This window comes from Hipposideros armiger, unplaced genomic scaffold (genome assembly GCF_001890085.2).
Source record: "Hipposideros armiger isolate ML-2016 unplaced genomic scaffold, ASM189008v1 scaffold_621, whole genome shotgun sequence".
Lineage (NCBI taxonomy): Eukaryota > Metazoa > Chordata > Mammalia > Chiroptera > Hipposideridae > Hipposideros > Hipposideros armiger.
Window position 1 is genome coordinate 908328 of NW_017731971.1, and position 17342 is coordinate 925669.

The following is a 17342-nucleotide window of genomic DNA, read 5'->3' on the forward strand; positions in this document are numbered from 1 at the left end:
GCTCCCCCAGCTCCCCCAGCCCCCACAGCCCTCCCAGCCCTCCCAGCCTTCCCAGCCTTCCACGGCATGCTGGAGCGGGCCCCGGCAGAGCCCTCCTACCGCGCCCCCATGGAGAAGCTTTTCTACTTACCTCACGTCTGCAGCTATACTTGCCTGTCTCGAGTCAGACCTATCAGAAGCGAGCAGTACCGGGGCAAGAACCCTCTGCTCGTCCCACTGCTCTACGACTTCCGGAGGATGACAGCCCGGCGCCGGGTAAACCGCAAGATGGGCTTTCACGTTATCTATAAGACGCCCTGCGGCCTCTGCCTGCGGACAATGCAGGAAATCGAACGCTACCTTTTTGAGACTGGTTGTGACTTCCTCTTCCTGGAGATGTTCTGTTTGGATCCATATGTTCTTGTGGACCGGAAGTTTCAGCCCTTTAAGCCTTTTTACTATATTTTGGACATCACCTACGGGAAAGAAGATGTTCCCCTATCTTGTGTCAATGAGATTGACACAACGCCTCCACCCCAGGTGGCCTACAGCAAGGAACGAATCCCGGGCAAGGGTGTTTTCATTAACACGGGCCCCGAATTCCTGGTTGGCTGTGACTGCAAGGACGGGTGCCGGGACAAGTGAGTCGGTAGGGCTGTTGCTGGCCCCCTCCGCTTTGCTGTGGCCGCCTTTGGTTCCATCTCTTCCTGTGTCTTATGTCTGCATGCCTTTCCCCACCTCCCTTTACCTCCTTCCTCAGCTGAGCTCCTGCCTTGAGGCCTCCATGAGAGCTGTGAGATAGGGGTGCTGGGCCTGACTTGCCCCACTGCACACCACTGGGTACATGTGTTTCTGTCTCTGCTTCTCCTCCTTTTCCTTTGCTTCCCTCCACCATGCTTTCAATTTCATCATCTGTCTCTCTGTCTTACTCGCACTCTGTCACATTCTTACTCTGTCTTTCCCTTTCTCATTTACATGTATGAGAGAATAAAAAGAAATATCCCCACCTTATCCCCATCCTTTTATCAGTGCTTCTTGCCTCTAAAGAAAATCTCACAGCTCTAGCTGTCATACTTTCTATCACATACAGGTCCAAATGTGCCTGCCATCAGCTCACTATCCAGGCTACGGCCTGCACCCCCGGTGGCCAAACCAACCCCAACTCTGGCTACCAGTACAAGAGGCTGGAGGAGTGCCTGCCCACCGGGTAAGTAGGGGAAAGCAAAGCGCCTCACTGAAGGGCTCATTCTTGGTTTTCTATGCTTGTAGGAACCATCAGAATTCTAAAACTTGGAACCAAGAATAGAATAACTGAAACAGGCATGTTATCAATTAAATCTTATTTCCTGAAATCCCAGCACAAGTTTCTTACTTGGACTTTCCTTGAAATGAAGACATAGAATGATTGAAAAGTGTCTAGCAATTTTCTGTTGCGATCAAAGGTGATCTTAATTTTATAGCTGCATGAACGTCCTAACAGATTGCCCTCAGCTCTCCAACCAGAAATGGAGCGGAGGCGGCGGAGCCAGCATGTGCGCTGGAGAAGGACAGGTCAGGAACAGAGGGGACCGGGAAAAGGGTCACGTAAGAGGAAGTGCGCTAACAAGCCCAGGGCTCAAGATGCATAATTAGCAGAGAGAACAGAAGAGAGGAGAAGGGCATCAATGAAGTAATTCAGATATTTTCCCGTAAGTGAAGAGCCTGTTTCCAAACTGAAAGGGCCAGTCAGGTCCTAGCGTAATGGATGAAAATAGACCCACACTAAAACACACGATAATAACACTGAGGACAAAAAGAAAATCCTAAAAGCTTCTAGAGAAGAGAAATAGATCACACAAGAAAATATTCAAAATGACTTTAGCCTTCTCAAAAGCAACATTGGAAACTAGATGACAATTAGGGAATCCTCTCAGAATTCTCAGGGAAATGATTTCTAACCTGGAGTTCTAAACCCAGGCAAACTGTCAGTTGAGCGTTAGAGCAGGCTAAAGATGTCTTTTAGGACGTGAACTACCTCAAAATTTTCCATTACTCCCCTTCTCAGAAGTTACGAAATGTTTACCAGAATGAGGGGATAAAGTCAAGAGAGAGCAAAGCATACGAATCCAGGAAACAGGATCTTGAAACTCAAAAGGGGGGTGAGGGGGACCCCACAGATGATAGTGAAGGGAAAGGGGGCTTCCAGGCTGACTGTGCTGGGTGTGGAGAACAGCCAGACCTGGCTGCAGGAGAGCCTTCGGGAAAAATGAACCATTTGATAGAAAACCTGCTGTGTCTGAGACGTTGAAAACTAAGCAGAGGAAAAAGACAGTTATTAGCTTTCGCTGCTTCACTGTATCATTTTATGTTTTCACTACAAACAAAATATGTGAATCTTGTAACAATGTTTAGACTTGATAATGCTGGGTGGTAGGTAAGTGTTCATTGTATCTTTTTTACATGTTTGAAATGTTTCATAAAAACGGTTTCAAATAATCACAAATAATATGTCACTCCCCTGCTTAAAACTCTCTAATGGCTTCCCACTGTACTTTGGATTTTATTCTAACTTAATCTTGGGTCACAAGACACTGCACTATCTTGCCTCTTCCTATCTCTCTCCCTCCAGAACTGTTCCAGCCACATTGATACTTTTCACTTCCCAGATCCAGTTCACCCAGTGTCTGCCAGCCTACCTCCAGGGCCTTTGTACATACTGTGCCCTCTTCTTGGCATCCTCCCACTGTCCTTTGCGTAGTTACCTTCCTTAACCTTGAGCTCTCTCAGCTCTGTGTTCACCTCCTCAGAGAAACCTTTCCTGGTCACTCTAAAACTAGGTCATTGGCACTCCCTCAGTTCTCTCAGCGAGCGTCCTGTGTGTGTCCTTTATAGCATCTGTGACAACTTGGCGTTTATTATATTTGTTGACTTGTTTTTGTTCTGTCTTTCCCATTAGAATGTAAGCTTCATGGGGGTGGGGAAGCTTATCTGTCTTGCTCCCTGCTGGCTGTATCACCAGCAGCTAACTTACCCAGTGCCTGGCACATAGGAACAACTCAAACACATTTTGGTGAATGAATGAGTGATACTCAGTGTAGCTCTCTGGACGTTTCATCTGGTGATTAAACCTGAGTTCAGATTCTGCCTCCTCCCTCCCAAGCTGATCCTGGCTCTTCGGCAGCAAACAGGATATGAACACTGACACCCCCACCCCATCCCCAATGGGGTTTTAAGGGACTGAACTAAGCCATTTCTTAATATGGTTGCTGGTTCCATAGTGTTTTTGTGAAAATTCGTTGAGCTGTAGACTTATGTGTCCACTCTTCTCTGTGTGTTATGCTTTAATAATGCATTTAAAGTTTAAAAAAACAACAACACCACCCTCATAGGGCTGCTTTGAGGATAGAAGAAGAGACTGTATGTAAAGCAGTGACACGATGCTAAACCCAAAGCATATGCTCAATAAATAGAACCTACTCTGACCGTCTTTGTCCAGAGGGATAAGGCGAACGTCATCAACCAACTAATTGGACTCGTGTCATCTTTCCAACGATAAACGTCTCCCTTCAGTTTCCATACCAGGAAAATCAGAAGTCAAATCCTAACAGCACAGCAGGTAGAGCAGAAACACTGACACCTGGAAAGACTAGCAGTTCTCTCGCTATAAAACTACTTCCTTTAATGACCATATTTCCTAGATCTCTGATTAACCTCAACAGTTTACTTTAAAAATGTTGTTAAATCCCTTGAACTAGATATAGAACGTGAGCTCCCTGAGATTAGAGGTTACGTTTTCCACCATTGTGTCCCCAGTGTCTGGCACAGCTCTTGGTGTGTTTAAAAACGTTAAAACAGAAGAATGAAAATCAACTTGACCAAAAGAAGAATCCCATGAACTTGAGTACCAGTTCGTCTTCTTTCCTCCCTTTCAGTATCTCCTATATTGGCTTCTGCATTTCTCACATATCTTTTATCCATGCGTCGATTTTTACACATTGACATAGCTTACCTACTTTTAATGGCTCTTACCTGCCCACATCATAGTTGCCGAGCTTTTCTCCAGGTCAGTCATTCTGGTATTCACTGTTACTAACTGCAGTGCTCTAAGTACTTGTAGAAATCACTTTTCCCCCTCCTGAATTATTTCCTTGGGCTGTGTTCCCAAAATGAGTCAAAAGAGCATAGACAGTTCAATAAATGCTCTCACTTGGTCATTCCCTAACAAGTGATGATACCGTAAGCACTCTTAACAGTTGTGTGGATTTAAGACATGCTCTAGTGATCGTGTCATGATTGATTTTCTTGCAACCTCCTTCCAGAGTTTATGAGTGTAACAAACGCTGCAAATGTGACCCAAACATGTGCACAAACCGGTTGGTGCAGCACGGACTCCAGGTTCGGCTCCAGCTATTCAAGACGCAGAACAAGGGCTGGGGTATCCGCTGCTTGGATGACATCGCCAAGGGCTCCTTTGTCTGTATCTATGCAGGTCGGTGACGAAAGGTTTGCTGTCTTGGGTTGGGATGTAGTGGGGAAATGAATCAGGGACAAGTTTGAACATAAGAAAAAAAAGCTTGACATATGAACTGGGACTCACAGGAGGCCCAGATTTTCTTCTGTAAAGAACGTGACAAGTGACGTGCCCACCTGGGTGGACGAGGAAGGCACAGAAGTGCTTCCTAAGGACAAGAATGGCAAGGGGTGAAACTGGGTGTGCAGTTTCGGAAGGACGTGGCGGTTGAGTCCAGGGTATCATTTTCTCCCATATCACTCGACCCTGTCACTCCGCTCCACCCAGAGGTCTTTTGGTGGAGCTGAGAACTCTCATGGGAAACAGAGTCAAGAGGAAGGGTGAGTGGGGAGCTAGAAAGCAAGATGTAAAACCACAGTAAGCTCCGCGTGCTCTCCTGGCAACGGCACAAAGGCGACGAGACTCCATAGTGGAGACATCGGACTGTGCTGGTGGGCTGGGTATTGGTGGGACGACCCTTGCTCTTTCTGAACGATCCTCATAACCCTGGAAGGCCTTTACTTTTCTTCCTTTCTAGGCAAAATCCTGACAGACGACTTCGCAGACAAGGAGGGCCTGGAAATGGGCGACGAGTACTTCGCCAACCTGGACCACATCGAGAGCGTGGAGAACTTCAAGGAGGGTTACGAGAGCGACGCCCCCTGCTCCTCGGACAGCAGCGGCGTGGACTTGAAGGACCAGGAGGACGGCAACAGCGGCACCGAGGACCCCGAAGAGTCCAACGACGACAGCTCGGACGACAACTTCTGTAAGGACGAGGACTTCAGCACCAGCTCAGTGTGGCGCAGCTATGCCACCCGGCGGCAGACGCGCGGCCAGAAGGAGAACGGGTTGTCTGAGACGGCTTCCAAGGACTCGCGCCCCCCAGACCTCGGGCCCCCACATATTCCTGTCCCTCTCCCCATCTCTCTGGGTGGCTGCAATCCACCTTCCTCTGAAGAGACACCCAAGAACAAGGTGGCCTCGTGGTTGAGCTGCAATAGTGTCAGTGAAGGTGGCTTTGCTGACATGGACAGCCAGTCTTCCTTCAAGACCAGCGAAGGTGGGGACGGCCGGGCTGGGGGAGGCCGAGGGGAAGCCGAGAAGGCCTCCACCTCCGGGCTGGCCTTCAAGGATGAGGGAGACAACAAGCCAGCCAAGAAAGAGGTAAGCAGTGCCAGAAAGAGCGGTGGCTTTTGTGGGACCTCGGTGCCATACAGGCTCCATGCCGTCTCACCAGGAGTCTTCACATGTAGATTATTTACTTAGTGGCTCTTTCTGTGGCAAACCTGATTATCTCCTCCTCCAGCCAACACAATCCTAGTGTTTGTTTAAAGAACCAAATTATTTGAAAATCAACCTGCTGGGTTGCTTCATTTCCAGAGTGAAGGGTTTATTTATTTATTTTTTTTAGCTGAGCCATCCTGCCACCTGTTGGCAGCTCAGCTTGGGCCGGGACTTGAACCGCTGTTGCTCAGAGCTCAAACTCTTGAGCGAGCTCTTAACCAACTGAGCCACTGGGCCGGCCCCAGAGTGAAGGGTTTATAAGTGACTTGTAATGATGTTGAAACCGACCACATTTCAGGTAGCAAACTGTGTCCCTTATCCTTTCAAGACTCTGCCCATGCTCTTTCTCCATAAGCGTTTGATGCCCTTTTGGGGAGGGTTGAAGACCTCTGCCGGGGGGTTTGCTGGTGAGAATACGATGGTCGCTGTCAGGCTGCAGTCACTTCTCCAAGTGAATCATTACACACCTCACTTGAGAGAGCTTAACTCCCCCCTGGCTAATGGCTTTGGAAGTCATTTGAGCTGAAGTCTAAATATTGGATTTGTTCCCTAGGACCTTAGAAACGTTTAACCCTCCACTTGCTCTCTCTTCCAGGACCCTGACGACCGACCCAAGATGTCAATGTAAGTGCCTCCTTTTGACCTGTTTCCAAGTCTGCCTTCTTATTTCCATCCTCCAAAAGAAGCCAGAGAAAAGCAGGCCATAACCTGACCCCTCTCGCTCCTTCCCCTCCCCTCAGAGTTACTGAGAGCTCTCGAAATTACGGTTACAACCCTACTCCCTCGAAGATGGAAGGACTTCGCCGCCCGCCCAGTAAGACGAGTATGCACCAGAGCCGACGGCACTTGGCCTCAGCTCAGTCCCACCCGGATGTGAGTGACCTTGTCTCAACGCGCTACCTCACCAGCCCTGTCTGATTCAGAGTCTGAGTGGAGGGACGTCCTCCTCACCTCAGGCCCTTCGCTGTAATTGCTGTTAGAGCTTTCTTTCCGGGCTGCTTTGCCTTGCCTTCCTGCCTTGTTTTCCTCCATCCAGCATCCGATCTTCCCCTCGCTGTAGCCTGAGCCCCTTTCCGCCTGAGCGCAGGTAAGAGCAGGAGCTTGAAGGGCCCCCTCCATTGACGCTTCTTCCTTCTCCTTGCCCTTCTGCCTTCTCAGGATGTCCTGACACTGTCGAGCAGCACAGAAAGTGAGGGCGAGAGTGGGACCAGCCGGAAGCCCACCGTTGGTCAGACTTCGGCCACAGCCGTTGACAGCGATGATATCCAGACCATCTCCTCTGGCTCTGAAGGAGATGACTTTGAGGACAAGAAGAACATGTCCGGTAGTCTGGAAGAATTTAGGGGGGTGGTAGGCACCGTAGGCAAGTTGGGTAGAGGAGTTTGAAAGGAAGGTGAAGAACGGGGGCATTGAGATCCTGAGAGTTGGCGCATCTCTGGGAGGCTCCCTGGCTCCTGGCTAGACTGTTACTTCTGTTTGACACAACCCCTTCCTTTCTTCTTTCCGATTCCCAGCTCTTCCCCTCAGCTCCTTTATCCAGCATATCTAATCCTGCTTGGAAAAAACCGCCACCTACGATCTTTGCTTCAGTCCCAACTTACTGTTACTCCTGCGCTGCCGTCGATGGGATGAAGATGGGGGTAGAATGTCCATCCAGTCATGAGTTGGGTTGGGTCCTGACGCTGTTCTTCCTGTCCAGGTCCGATGAAGCGCCAGGTGGCAGTAAAATCAACCCGAGGCTTTGCCCTTAAGTCAACCCATGGGATCGCCATTAAGTCCACCAACATGGCATCGGCGGAGAAGGGGGAGAGCGCGCCCGTACGGAAGAACACCCGCCAGTTCTATGATGGCGAGGAGTCCTGCTACATCATCGATGCCAAGCTGGAAGGCAACCTGGGCCGCTACCTCAATGTGAGACCCCTTTCCCGCACGTCTAGATGCCGGGTTATTCCAGGGTCCTCAAATTCTAGTGCTTTTAACGCCACTGTAGAAACCCACCTGTTCTTGTTACAAATCGTTGATCTCAAAGGATCTTAAAGCGGTAGCCTTCTTTTAAAACTCCTCTGCCCTGACGGGGACGATCCGACGGCATAGTTTTCCTCCAGCCCTCACTCCCCCCACCAAGCCGGATCCTGTTTCCGTGGTTCTGACTGACCCTGTCCTTAAACCTACAGCACAGTTGCAGCCCCAACCTGTTTGTCCAGAATGTCTTTGTGGATACCCATGACCTTCGCTTCCCCTGGGTGGCCTTCTTTGCCAGCAAGTAAGAGGGAGTCAGGAAAGGGGGTGTGTGGGGAGGGAAAGAAGCCCCGGGGGTGAGGAGGGGCAAGGACTTGTGCAATTCTGGGGCCCCTCCTGTGATCCACTGGGAACCCAGCTCCACCCGCACACGCGCAGCCCCGGGCACCTGGGCTACCTGCTGTCCTCCCACACGCCCCCCTTGTCTCCCTGTGTAGGAGAATCCGGGCTGGGACAGAACTGACTTGGGACTACAACTACGAGGTGGGCAGCGTGGAAGGCAAGGAGCTGCTGTGCTGCTGCGGGGCCATCGAGTGCCGAGGACGTCTGCTCTAGAGCGTGGCTGCCGCCTCCCCTGCACCCTCCCCGGCCTGCCCTCCTCAGGAACAGGGCCTGCCTGACTGTTCAGCTCTGACCCCAGCTCTCCAGTCTAGCTACGCCCCCAGCTCCTAGGCAATAGGAATGGGGGTTCTGGATCGGGAGACCCCTTCCAGTGTGGTGCTAGCAGCCTGGGCCTGATAACCCTCCGTCCTGTTGGTCATCCCCACCATCCGACACTTGTTCATGCTTCTAACAAACTTGATTCCCGAAATGAGGGCTGTGTATCTTACTACCCCTGGTTTGTATCGTTTCTTGAAAGTCTTTCAACAAGATGTTAAGACGAAGATCGTGATTTGATTTTTCTCTCCCTCAGCCTCCATGTTCCCAGTTCTGGGTCTTTCCATGAGAGGCCTCTTCGCCCCCGTCCTTCCCAGTGGGCAGCTGTCATTAGTCTCGAACCTTCTCTACCTTTGCTTTTTCTTATTTGCCACGTGAAATTTGAAACAAATTGTTATATAACCATGAGGAAGACGACCTTACTTTATTTAGTTGATTCCCCCTTCTCAATTCCCAATAGTCTCAGACACTTGTTGCCATGTTTTACTTAATCTTTAATATATTTTAATTAAAAAAACCATTAACAGTACATTTTGGTCTGATGTGGTCCCTCTGCTAAAATGCCAGGTGCTAGCTGTAATTCTGGCTTTAAAACCAAAACCCCAAATGTTTAATAAATAAAAAAAAATTAGAACTAGTTGCCATTCTACTCCAAACCAGCTAGCCTAGGGGAAGAGGCCAGAGAAAGGAGGCAGTAAGATCCTGGACCTGTGACTACAGGGACAGCTGGCAGAGAAGTAGTTACACAGACTGAGCAGTCCCCGGTATGGCCCCCACTTTTTGGCAGAGGTAGGGGAAGGGTCATGTGCACCCTCCTCCACTCAATTCATTTGCATCTTAGGAGAGAAACAGTTAACGTCTCAGCTTTGGTTTCTGGTCCAAGTGAGGGAGCTTAGAAAGGTGAGCCCTGGTCCAGCTTTGGCAGAATGAGGCCCACAGATGGGACAGTAAGGCACGACCCTGGCTGTGGAGTTCAGGGGGTCAAAGGCAAATGGCCAACTTCTGAAGGATAAGGAATGTGAGTTGCAGCCCCCACCCCCAGAGCTGAGGAAGGGTCCTGAAAGCAATAGAAAGGGCAACGTGGGAAATGAGACCACCCTCCGCCCACCCCTGACAAAGGACATAACCAGCCTCCCCAGGTAGAGACCTGGGGACAGGCTGGTTAGGATTTGGTTTAAAGGCAACTGAGTGACAAGCAAGGGGTGGGGCACAGAGAAGAAGCCTTTCCTCCGGCTTTTGCCTTTCTCTCCAGAGCTTAAAGTGACCCTGTGGGGAGGGTGGGGTGGTTCCTTGGCTTTACGCATTAATCTGAGGCGGCAGGGACAATGGTTCAGTCATTCTTACGATGGTTGTTGAGGATGGGGTGGCCGTTGGCTAGGGGCCGGCTCTTGGCTCCCCCAGCCGCTGCCTCCTCCCCCTCGGAGCTCTCCGTTTCTTCCCGGTCACTGCGTTCATCTTCTACCTGCTGTGGAAAGGGATAAGAAGGGTTACTCCACGTCCTCCGAGCCCTAAGGACTGCCTCTCTGCGCAGGCTCGGTCCAGCTACACCCAGGGCCCCACCGTAGTTTTTCAGAGGGTTGCTTCCCCGTAGGGGAGCGAGTTTGGGCAGCTTCTAGAGTTAAGCGTAGTAGGGCCTACAAAACGGACAGAGCTTTCACCTTTCCAGTTATGAACTTGTGGGCCATCCGCAAAATGAGGTAGGCCCAGAAGATATGCAGCATTTGTAGCACGCCCATCATAGAATTGAAGAAGTAATAGCCGAAGAAGGCGGGATAGAGCTCCAGCGGGTATACCACGGTGCAGTGCAGGATCCTGGGTACAGGAAGGGGGTAGAACTGTAAACCCCGCAGGGAGGGGTCAGGATGGGGGCCAGGTAAGGGCAGGGAGGGCAGGGTGGAGGACAGGTTAACAGTGGGGAGGCAGGACCCCTGGTTCGGACCAGCTGCCTACTCACCAGAAGGGCAGGATGACCAGTCGGGTGATGATGAAGACGATGGCGAAGACAATGAAGATGTTGTTGCAGGTGTTTTTCCATCCCGCGTAGTTGAACATCTTGGCTGACTGCACGGGGAACCCCACCCGTCATTGCGGTTCCCTGACTTCCCCCATGCACATTCACACATACACCCCGGTCGCCACACTGGCTCTGTGTCCCCCACCCCCACCCTGGAAAAGGACAGAGGGACAGGAGAGCCTGTCCCAGGGCCTCTGGGTTTGCTGACCTCCAGCAGGTAGTCAGAGGAGTCGTGCAGAGCCATGATGAGAGTCCCCGCCCGGATGTAGTTGGCAAACCAGGAGAAGCTGATGAGAATGATGGTGGCCACGTGATGGATGATCTGCTCCTTGAAATCCTGCAGAAAAGAGGCAGCTCCAGAGCACTCATTCCTGACCTCAGCCCCGGCTATTCCCGCTTCCTCCCGCTCCCTTTCAGTTCCCCATCAGTTCCCCACAGCCCACAGCTCCATCCGAAGCACCCAGAAATCACAGGGGAGGCTGTTCATCACAGCACTCCATGTTGGCTTCAGGCTTAACGGCTCAGCCCATGGACTCACCTTCCGTTTGACATCAGAGGCGATGCTGAAGAGCAGGGACCAGTAGAAAGAAAGTTCAATCATGTAGTACCAGTACTGAGAGGGAATGGTGCTCTGGAAGGGAGGAGAGAGAAGTAGGGCCCAGAGCCACGGGACCCAGCGTCTCCCGTCTCCAGACCCAGCCCTTCTGGCCCGAGGTTATGTTTAGCACTGACACCAGTCCCTTGTGCCATGTGTTCCAGAGGTCACCTCTTCACAAGTGTGTGTGTGTGTCCTCGTCCCACCCTACACCGATTCTCTTACCCCCACATAAGGAAATCAGGACTCCACCTCATACCTGTATGGGATATCCCTCCCAAACTTTCTTCATGTCATAGAACCAGGGTTTCTGCAGAGATGGTGAGAGGTTAAAAGACAGACCCAAATTCTATGGCCACCCCACACCTGCCAGGGGACCTTACCCCCACCTCCCAGTAATCCCCACTCACATCCACAATGACAGCCATGCCGGCAATGAAAGCAATCAGGTAAAATGTGAATCTCCAGCTGGAAAAGGAAGCGGAAATGGCTAGGAGGGTGGGGTGGGAGGCGGGCACAAGCCTCCGGGCCCCAACCAAATACGCCAGAGATCTCAGAACATCACGAATGACCCAATCATCTCACCTGGGTGAGATCTCACCCTGCATGCAGCCGTTGCCCCCACCCCTCCCAGCAAGACACACCAGGCCTTCCTCTGCCACCCAGCTCCGCATGCCCTAGCCGCCCCACCTGGCCTCTCGGAACTTCTTGAGGAGACTGGGCCGGTCCTGGTTGCGGCGGCGGCGGAACCAGCGCTCCACCTGGCGGCCGGAGAGCCCACTCTGCCGGGACAACAGCTCTACCTCCACCTGGGTGTCGTGAAGAAGCCATCATCACATGGCGCTTCAGAGCTCAGCAGCGATCCCTCACCCTTCCCCATGAACAACCCAAGTCAGCACCACCGCCTTCCCACCCACCAGAGCTGGCACTGCGACCCATGCCTCCCCTCCCTTCCGCTCCCCTCCCCGCCAGAACTCAGCAACGCCCAGAGAGGGGCTGCAGTTCACACCTGTTTGGGATGCTTGCCGTTGTTCAGGTAGAAGTGCTCCAAGGTGGGGTTGGGAGATGCCCGCAGCCGAGTTTTCTCCTTGACATTCAGGAGGGCAGCCAGTGGTGTGGCCACGTAACTGGGGAAGGAACACGAGAGTGGTAAGTGTCTGGCTCTCTTGAAGCACCTCAATCTCTGGGTAGCCCCCTAGGCTGGGAGGAGAAAGGACTGCAAGCTCGGGCAACTTCATTCTGGGCCTCAGTTTCCCGGCAAGCCCTTCTCTGGCCTCCTTGGGCTGCCCATAGCTGACAAAGGCGCCTGTGTTCACGAGTGACCAGGCGGGGTGGAGGGTGAGAACAAATAAGCATTGACAGAAAGGGCCTGAGGGTGTTGAGCCCTCAGGAAGACAATGCTGCCTTCAGTGGGGGACACACAGTAGGCAGGGACCTGGGTGGCCAGAACACCAGGGGCCAGGACCAATTAAAAAGCAAGAGACACTTGAAGTGCAAGAAGCGGTGTGGCTGGCAGCCAGGGAGGGCATGGGGGCAGGCGGGTATGCTCACAGCTCAAAGAAGTATCGAATGATGAGGAAGAGCAAGGCCAAGGGTAGTGTGACGTAGAGGTCTGAGGCTTTGGCGTAGACACGTCCATCTCGGTCTTCTAGGTCAGCCCAGGTTAAGTTCACAGGCAGCCACAACCGTTCCCACCAGAAGTAATCATACAAGGTCTGGAGCATCCTGAGTGAGGCGTGGGGAAGGTAGAGGGCATCAAAGGGGGCAGCCATGGGGGACAGAGAGAGATGACAATTTCCATGGCAAACAAAAGGGGCAGGGAGCAGAGACTCAAGCCCTCGGCTCAGGTCCTGGTCACGTGACCTTGGCCAACTCAGTGTCCTCGTCTGTAAGGTGGCTGGTTTCCAGTTCTAACATTTACTATTTACAGCAATCGCAGGTGATGCTGACAACCCCCCCCCTCCCGGAAGTCCGGATGCCCTAGAATGAAGAACCTCAGATCTCCCATCATTCTGCCTCCCCAGCATGGAGGACAAGCAGGATCTCTGGCCCTGGAGGCTGTAGTCAAGTCAGAGGCACCCTCCCTTCCCCCCGACTCTCCAGACACCCCCTCCAGCCCCTCAGCCAAGCAACAACTGCAAACTTCCCAGCCGGGGAAGCTCAAAAACAGATTGCACGTATTAACCAATGTCACCCCAATAAATTTAATTTAAAAAAAAACACAAAAAACGTATTGCAGGGCTGGGGCAAAACCTCTCTTCCCCTCTCCTATAACCCTTCTAGGCAGCGGGTCCGTAGGGAAAATTAAGAGGCCAGAATAAAGTAAAATTGTGTCCCCAAATGAGGCTGAGCTCTAGGACAAGCAGTGGACAGCAAACTTTTGCACACAAGATTAACACCCATGCCAAGCCACCCACCCTCTACACTCAGGCAGAAGAGCCCTAGCTAGGCAAGTGAGGGCAAAGCTGCAGGGGGACAGGGAATCAAAACAGCAGACCAATACATCTGGCAGAACTAGAAACTTGTTAAGGCTCCCCCAGAAAATAAAATACTAGTCTGCAGGGTGACAGCCGGCACAAATACCCTCAGCTCCCCCTTTCTCCACTGAAAGAGAAAGGACCGACAGAGGGGCATGACCACTTGGACACTGAATGAAGGAGGAAGTGGTCTGTGGCTCTCGAGGGGGCAGCAGCTGCTCGGAGCCCAGAGAAGCAGCAAGACGGTCCCAAGAGTCAGTGATGCTGGAACCAGCACAAGTGGCGGGCCGGGGACTCAGCAGTGAAGGCCAGCAGGGTGACAAGGACAGTGCTTTCCAGGCTGCGGACTCCTCACCCTCCCAGGTGGGAGGAGAGGTGGTGGTGTTCAGGCTGGCCTTGGGACTAAAAGCTGACCCAGAGGGAAGGTGGTCGTGCCTTCCGCTACCCCCACCAGGGAGGAAAGAGAGTGGGGAGATTGTTCGCTGTGAACTGGAGACCTGTGGGTGCCCCTGGCAGAAGTCTCATTAGATAGATCACAGCTGGGCTGGGCTGGGCCTCTGGCCCCTCCTCCCACAGCCCCGCCCCCACCCACCACAGAGGCGCTTGCGAAATCCCTCTCAGCCTGTCACGGGTCAGTATTCCAGCTCAAGGACTTTACCCTCTTGTCCCCATTCCTGGTCACTGCTCTCTTGGATGGAATCAGAGGTCAGCACTGACAAAGGAGCTTCAGCGCCACCTCCCATGCCCCTAATACCCCCCCACACACACACACACACACACACAGATTCCAGGTCTCAGCTCCTGAGGGCACTGCCCCCTTTCCCCTCTACCTTAGCCAGAATAAATATTTAATTAGTTAAAGAGATGGAAGCCTTTTGAACTGAACAAAATTAAACATAATTATCCACAGTGGAACGTTCCCCACACAGCTGCGCACGCACACACTTTTTTTCTTAGAGAAAAGGGGTATAAAATGCAATAGAGAAGGGACAGGGCGGATGCCCTGTGGCGCACCCCTGGCTGCCCCTGCCCACCTTCCTGCTGAGCCTGACTGGAGGTGGGGAGTATACCTGACCCAGTCACCTGACTGCTGTGGCTCTTGGAGCCCAGTTTGCTCTCCACTGAGATCTAATGCCAAGGGTACAGGCAGGCCTTGGCGGTGGGCCCCGTCCCGACCTGGTCAGACAGGGACATTTGGAGAATTAAAGATTAAGAGGGCTGGCTGGGGTCCTGGAGGGGTGGGTGGAGCCCCTCCCCCTGACCCCTGGGGCCCAGGAATGTCTGATGCCCTTCCTATTCCAACAAAGAAGGTGAGGGGCTGGGGAGGTAGGCAGAGGTGTCAGAGCAGTCAAGGGCAGGCGCCTCGCCTCCATGGTGCGATGGGGCATCTATCTGAACCCCAGGACACGACAGCACCTGTCTCCTTCCTGCTCCACGCAGGGAGAGTGGAAGGCGGGTGTGAGCTGTGAGGACAGCATGGTGTCAGGCCGTCAGAAGTGCAGAGTAATGGGGGCTTCCCGCACCTGGGTCTCAGGCTTTCTGTGACCACAGCCTTCCCTTGCTGCCTGGTCCTTCCATTAGCAGAGGAGCACTACACACACACACCCCCCCACCCCCGGCCTAGCCCAGCAGGGAGAGACACCAGATTCAGGAGGTCAGGACTTCAGAGTCAACATGGGGGGAAGGACAACAAGAGTTCCCGCCACTGGCCTCACTGACACACCCCCACAGAACCAACAGGTCTGCTCCCAGGGGGCGGCCCTGGCGGCTCTTGGCACCAGCACACCAAGCCAAACAAGGGGGTCCCATAACCAAAAGCCTGGGGCAAAAGAGAGGGCTGTGTGCGGGGGTCAGGACGCCAGGCCCCCTGACCCTCAGGGAACAGTTATTTGATTTTCTGGTGGAGAAAAAAAAAAATCACACCTACAGATACGTTTCCACTCATTGAATTCACTCCCCCGCACCCCCTCACACGAAGAGACAATAGGTGTGTGTGTGTGTGTGTGTGTGTGTGTGTGTGTGTATGTCTCAGATTCTGACACTGACACACACACACACACACACACACACCTCCTCACAAACACAGACGCCACTTTTGGAGGCGCAGCCTGGAGAGGGGCCAGCAGAGCAGGGATTCATGGCATTAGATTACCAGGAACTTGAGCTCGGCTCAGCCCAGTCCCCACCCTTCGCCCCAACTCTGACTGACCTCTCCCAGATGGATGAAAGGGGGCAGAGGGTCCCCCCCGGGGGACTTGGAGACCCAGAGGGCAGGGAGGGCAGAAGTTTGAGTCTGTGAGAAAGGGATCTCCTGGACTCAGTGTGAAAAGACAGTCCCCCTGGCTCTCGGAGTTCGGAGGCATAACTGAGGAAAATATAATAGGATAAGCAATGGAGGAGAGAGTGACAAAGACGGGGTCCCACAGGGTCCCACAGGCTCCCGGCTTCCACTGAAACCTGGGGAACTACACAAAAGAAGTGGAAGATGACCTGAATAGTCCTCCTTGTTGAAAACTTTTCAGGCAGCAACAGCAGCAGGTCATGAACTAGGAGCCTGCAAGCAATGGGTGACGCCAAGAAGAGGTGTCATGGCTCCAGGCTGCCGCATACGCCCCAAAATCTAGCTTGTCTGGGCTGCCCCACCACGGGCCCCAACACACCCAAATACTGCATGAGACTACTGACACCCAGGGGTAAGAAGAGGCTGGCAGGTTGAAGATGGGGGGGTGGGGGGGAGAGGCAGTGCTGAAAGGCACATTAAAGGACCAGCCAGCCTGTGGCCAGTGACAGGGAAGAGGTCCTTCCGCCCAGGGGGCAAGCTGGTCAGAGACCCCACTAAAGGGAGCGGACTGTGGGTACCCAGGAACACAAGGAACTCTCTTTAGAACAGTCTGTGCAGGTCACTCTAGGATTAGGGCCAGGCCCGGAGGGACAAGGCTGCAGACAGCTCCTTACCCCTAGGAGCCTCATCACAAGCTCAGTCACCGCCCACATTCAGGCCCAGTCACCTGGACTGCGATATGGGACAGTGACCCCTCCAACACAGATGTGAAAGTGACTGCCTGAAGTCCCAGATTCGATTCTCTGGGAAGAGGGGCTCCCTCCGCTCCTCAGGAGCCCCTGACAGCTGGCCCTGGCAACTGGGGTGACTGGGCCCAGGTCTGGATGCCAGGAGCCTGGCTTGGGGTGAGGGAGAAACCCCCAACCTGAGGCCAAAGACTCACCCCACACACCTGCAATTAACCTACTTGCCAGAGAGCCTGCAGGCCAGTAATTCGCAAGCTGTGGCACAGAAAACCAGTTTCACCAGCAGCTCCCCCTCCGCCCCGGCCACACACACCCCCTAACGGTTTAGGAGCCTTACCCTAGGGGGGCACACACCCCCTAACGGTTTAGGAGCCTTACCCTTGGGGGGCACACACCCCCTAACGGTTTAGGAGCCTTACCCTTGGGGGGCCGGGGCAGACTCTCGGAGCCACTCCTTCCTGTTTCCCGTTAAGCACATGGACGCTCTGACCTCCCTCTGGGAGTGGGCACCGTGCGCGCGTAAGAAGAAAAAGACCCTCCTCTCCGCTCCCACTCCGGGCTCGCACCGGTCCAGGCCAGGACCCCCGCTCCGCTGGGGGGCTCGCGCGCAAAGGGTCGGTCCCCAAGCCTCGCTGCTCCCCCACAAAGGGACGCCTGTGGCTCGGGCCCGCGGCCCGGGCTGCCCACCCCGCGACCCCTACCTGTTGCCCAGGAGGGCCTCTCCGCGCTCGGGGCGGCGCGCCCCGCACCCGCGGGCCCTCAGGCGGCGCTGGGGGCCGGCCGCTCCCGCCAGGCGCC

General features: G+C 53.4%; 2 protein-coding genes across 6 annotated transcripts in view; one reads left to right on the plus strand and one right to left on the minus strand.

Moving 5' to 3' along the window:
- SETDB1 (SET domain bifurcated histone lysine methyltransferase 1) overlaps window positions 1-9050 on the plus strand; it is a 25197-nt gene extending 16147 nt beyond the window's left edge. The window contains exons 14-23 of the mRNA XM_019625315.1: window positions 1-620; window positions 1070-1186; window positions 4278-4447; window positions 5007-5635; window positions 6351-6379; window positions 6496-6628; window positions 6914-7079; window positions 7455-7666; window positions 7930-8018; window positions 8212-9050. The exon at window positions 1-620 is cut by the window's left edge and continues 4 nt beyond it. Of these exons, the coding sequence (XP_019480860.1) occupies window positions 1-620; window positions 1070-1186; window positions 4278-4447; window positions 5007-5635; window positions 6351-6379; window positions 6496-6628; window positions 6914-7079; window positions 7455-7666; window positions 7930-8018; window positions 8212-8329 (2283 nt within the window). The 3' untranslated portion in view covers window positions 8330-9050. The remainder of the gene's footprint in view (window positions 621-1069; window positions 1187-4277; window positions 4448-5006; window positions 5636-6350; window positions 6380-6495; window positions 6629-6913; window positions 7080-7454; window positions 7667-7929; window positions 8019-8211) is intronic.
- CERS2 (ceramide synthase 2) overlaps window positions 8909-17342 on the minus strand; it is a 10163-nt gene continuing 1729 nt past the window's right edge. The window contains exons 1-11 of one of the 5 annotated variants that reach the window (XM_019625313.1): window positions 17246-17264; window positions 12592-12765; window positions 12050-12167; window positions 11731-11849; window positions 11451-11508; window positions 11300-11350; window positions 10984-11076; window positions 10654-10782; window positions 10386-10492; window positions 10090-10243; window positions 8909-9896 (exon numbers count right to left, since the gene is read on the minus strand). In XM_019625313.1, coding sequence (XP_019480858.1) covers window positions 9762-9896; window positions 10090-10243; window positions 10386-10492; window positions 10654-10782; window positions 10984-11076; window positions 11300-11350; window positions 11451-11508; window positions 11731-11849; window positions 12050-12167; window positions 12592-12764 — 1137 coding nt within the window. In that variant the 5' untranslated portion in view covers window position 12765; window positions 17246-17264 and the 3' untranslated portion in view covers window positions 8909-9761. Of the gene's footprint in view, window positions 9897-10089; window positions 10244-10385; window positions 10493-10653; window positions 10783-10983; window positions 11077-11299; window positions 11351-11450; window positions 11509-11730; window positions 11850-12049; window positions 12168-12591; window positions 12766-15040; window positions 15056-16963; window positions 17185-17245; window positions 17265-17342 lie in introns of those variants that run through there. The other 4 variants (XM_019625311.1, XM_019625310.1, XM_019625314.1 and 1 more) reach the window with 4 other exon arrangements.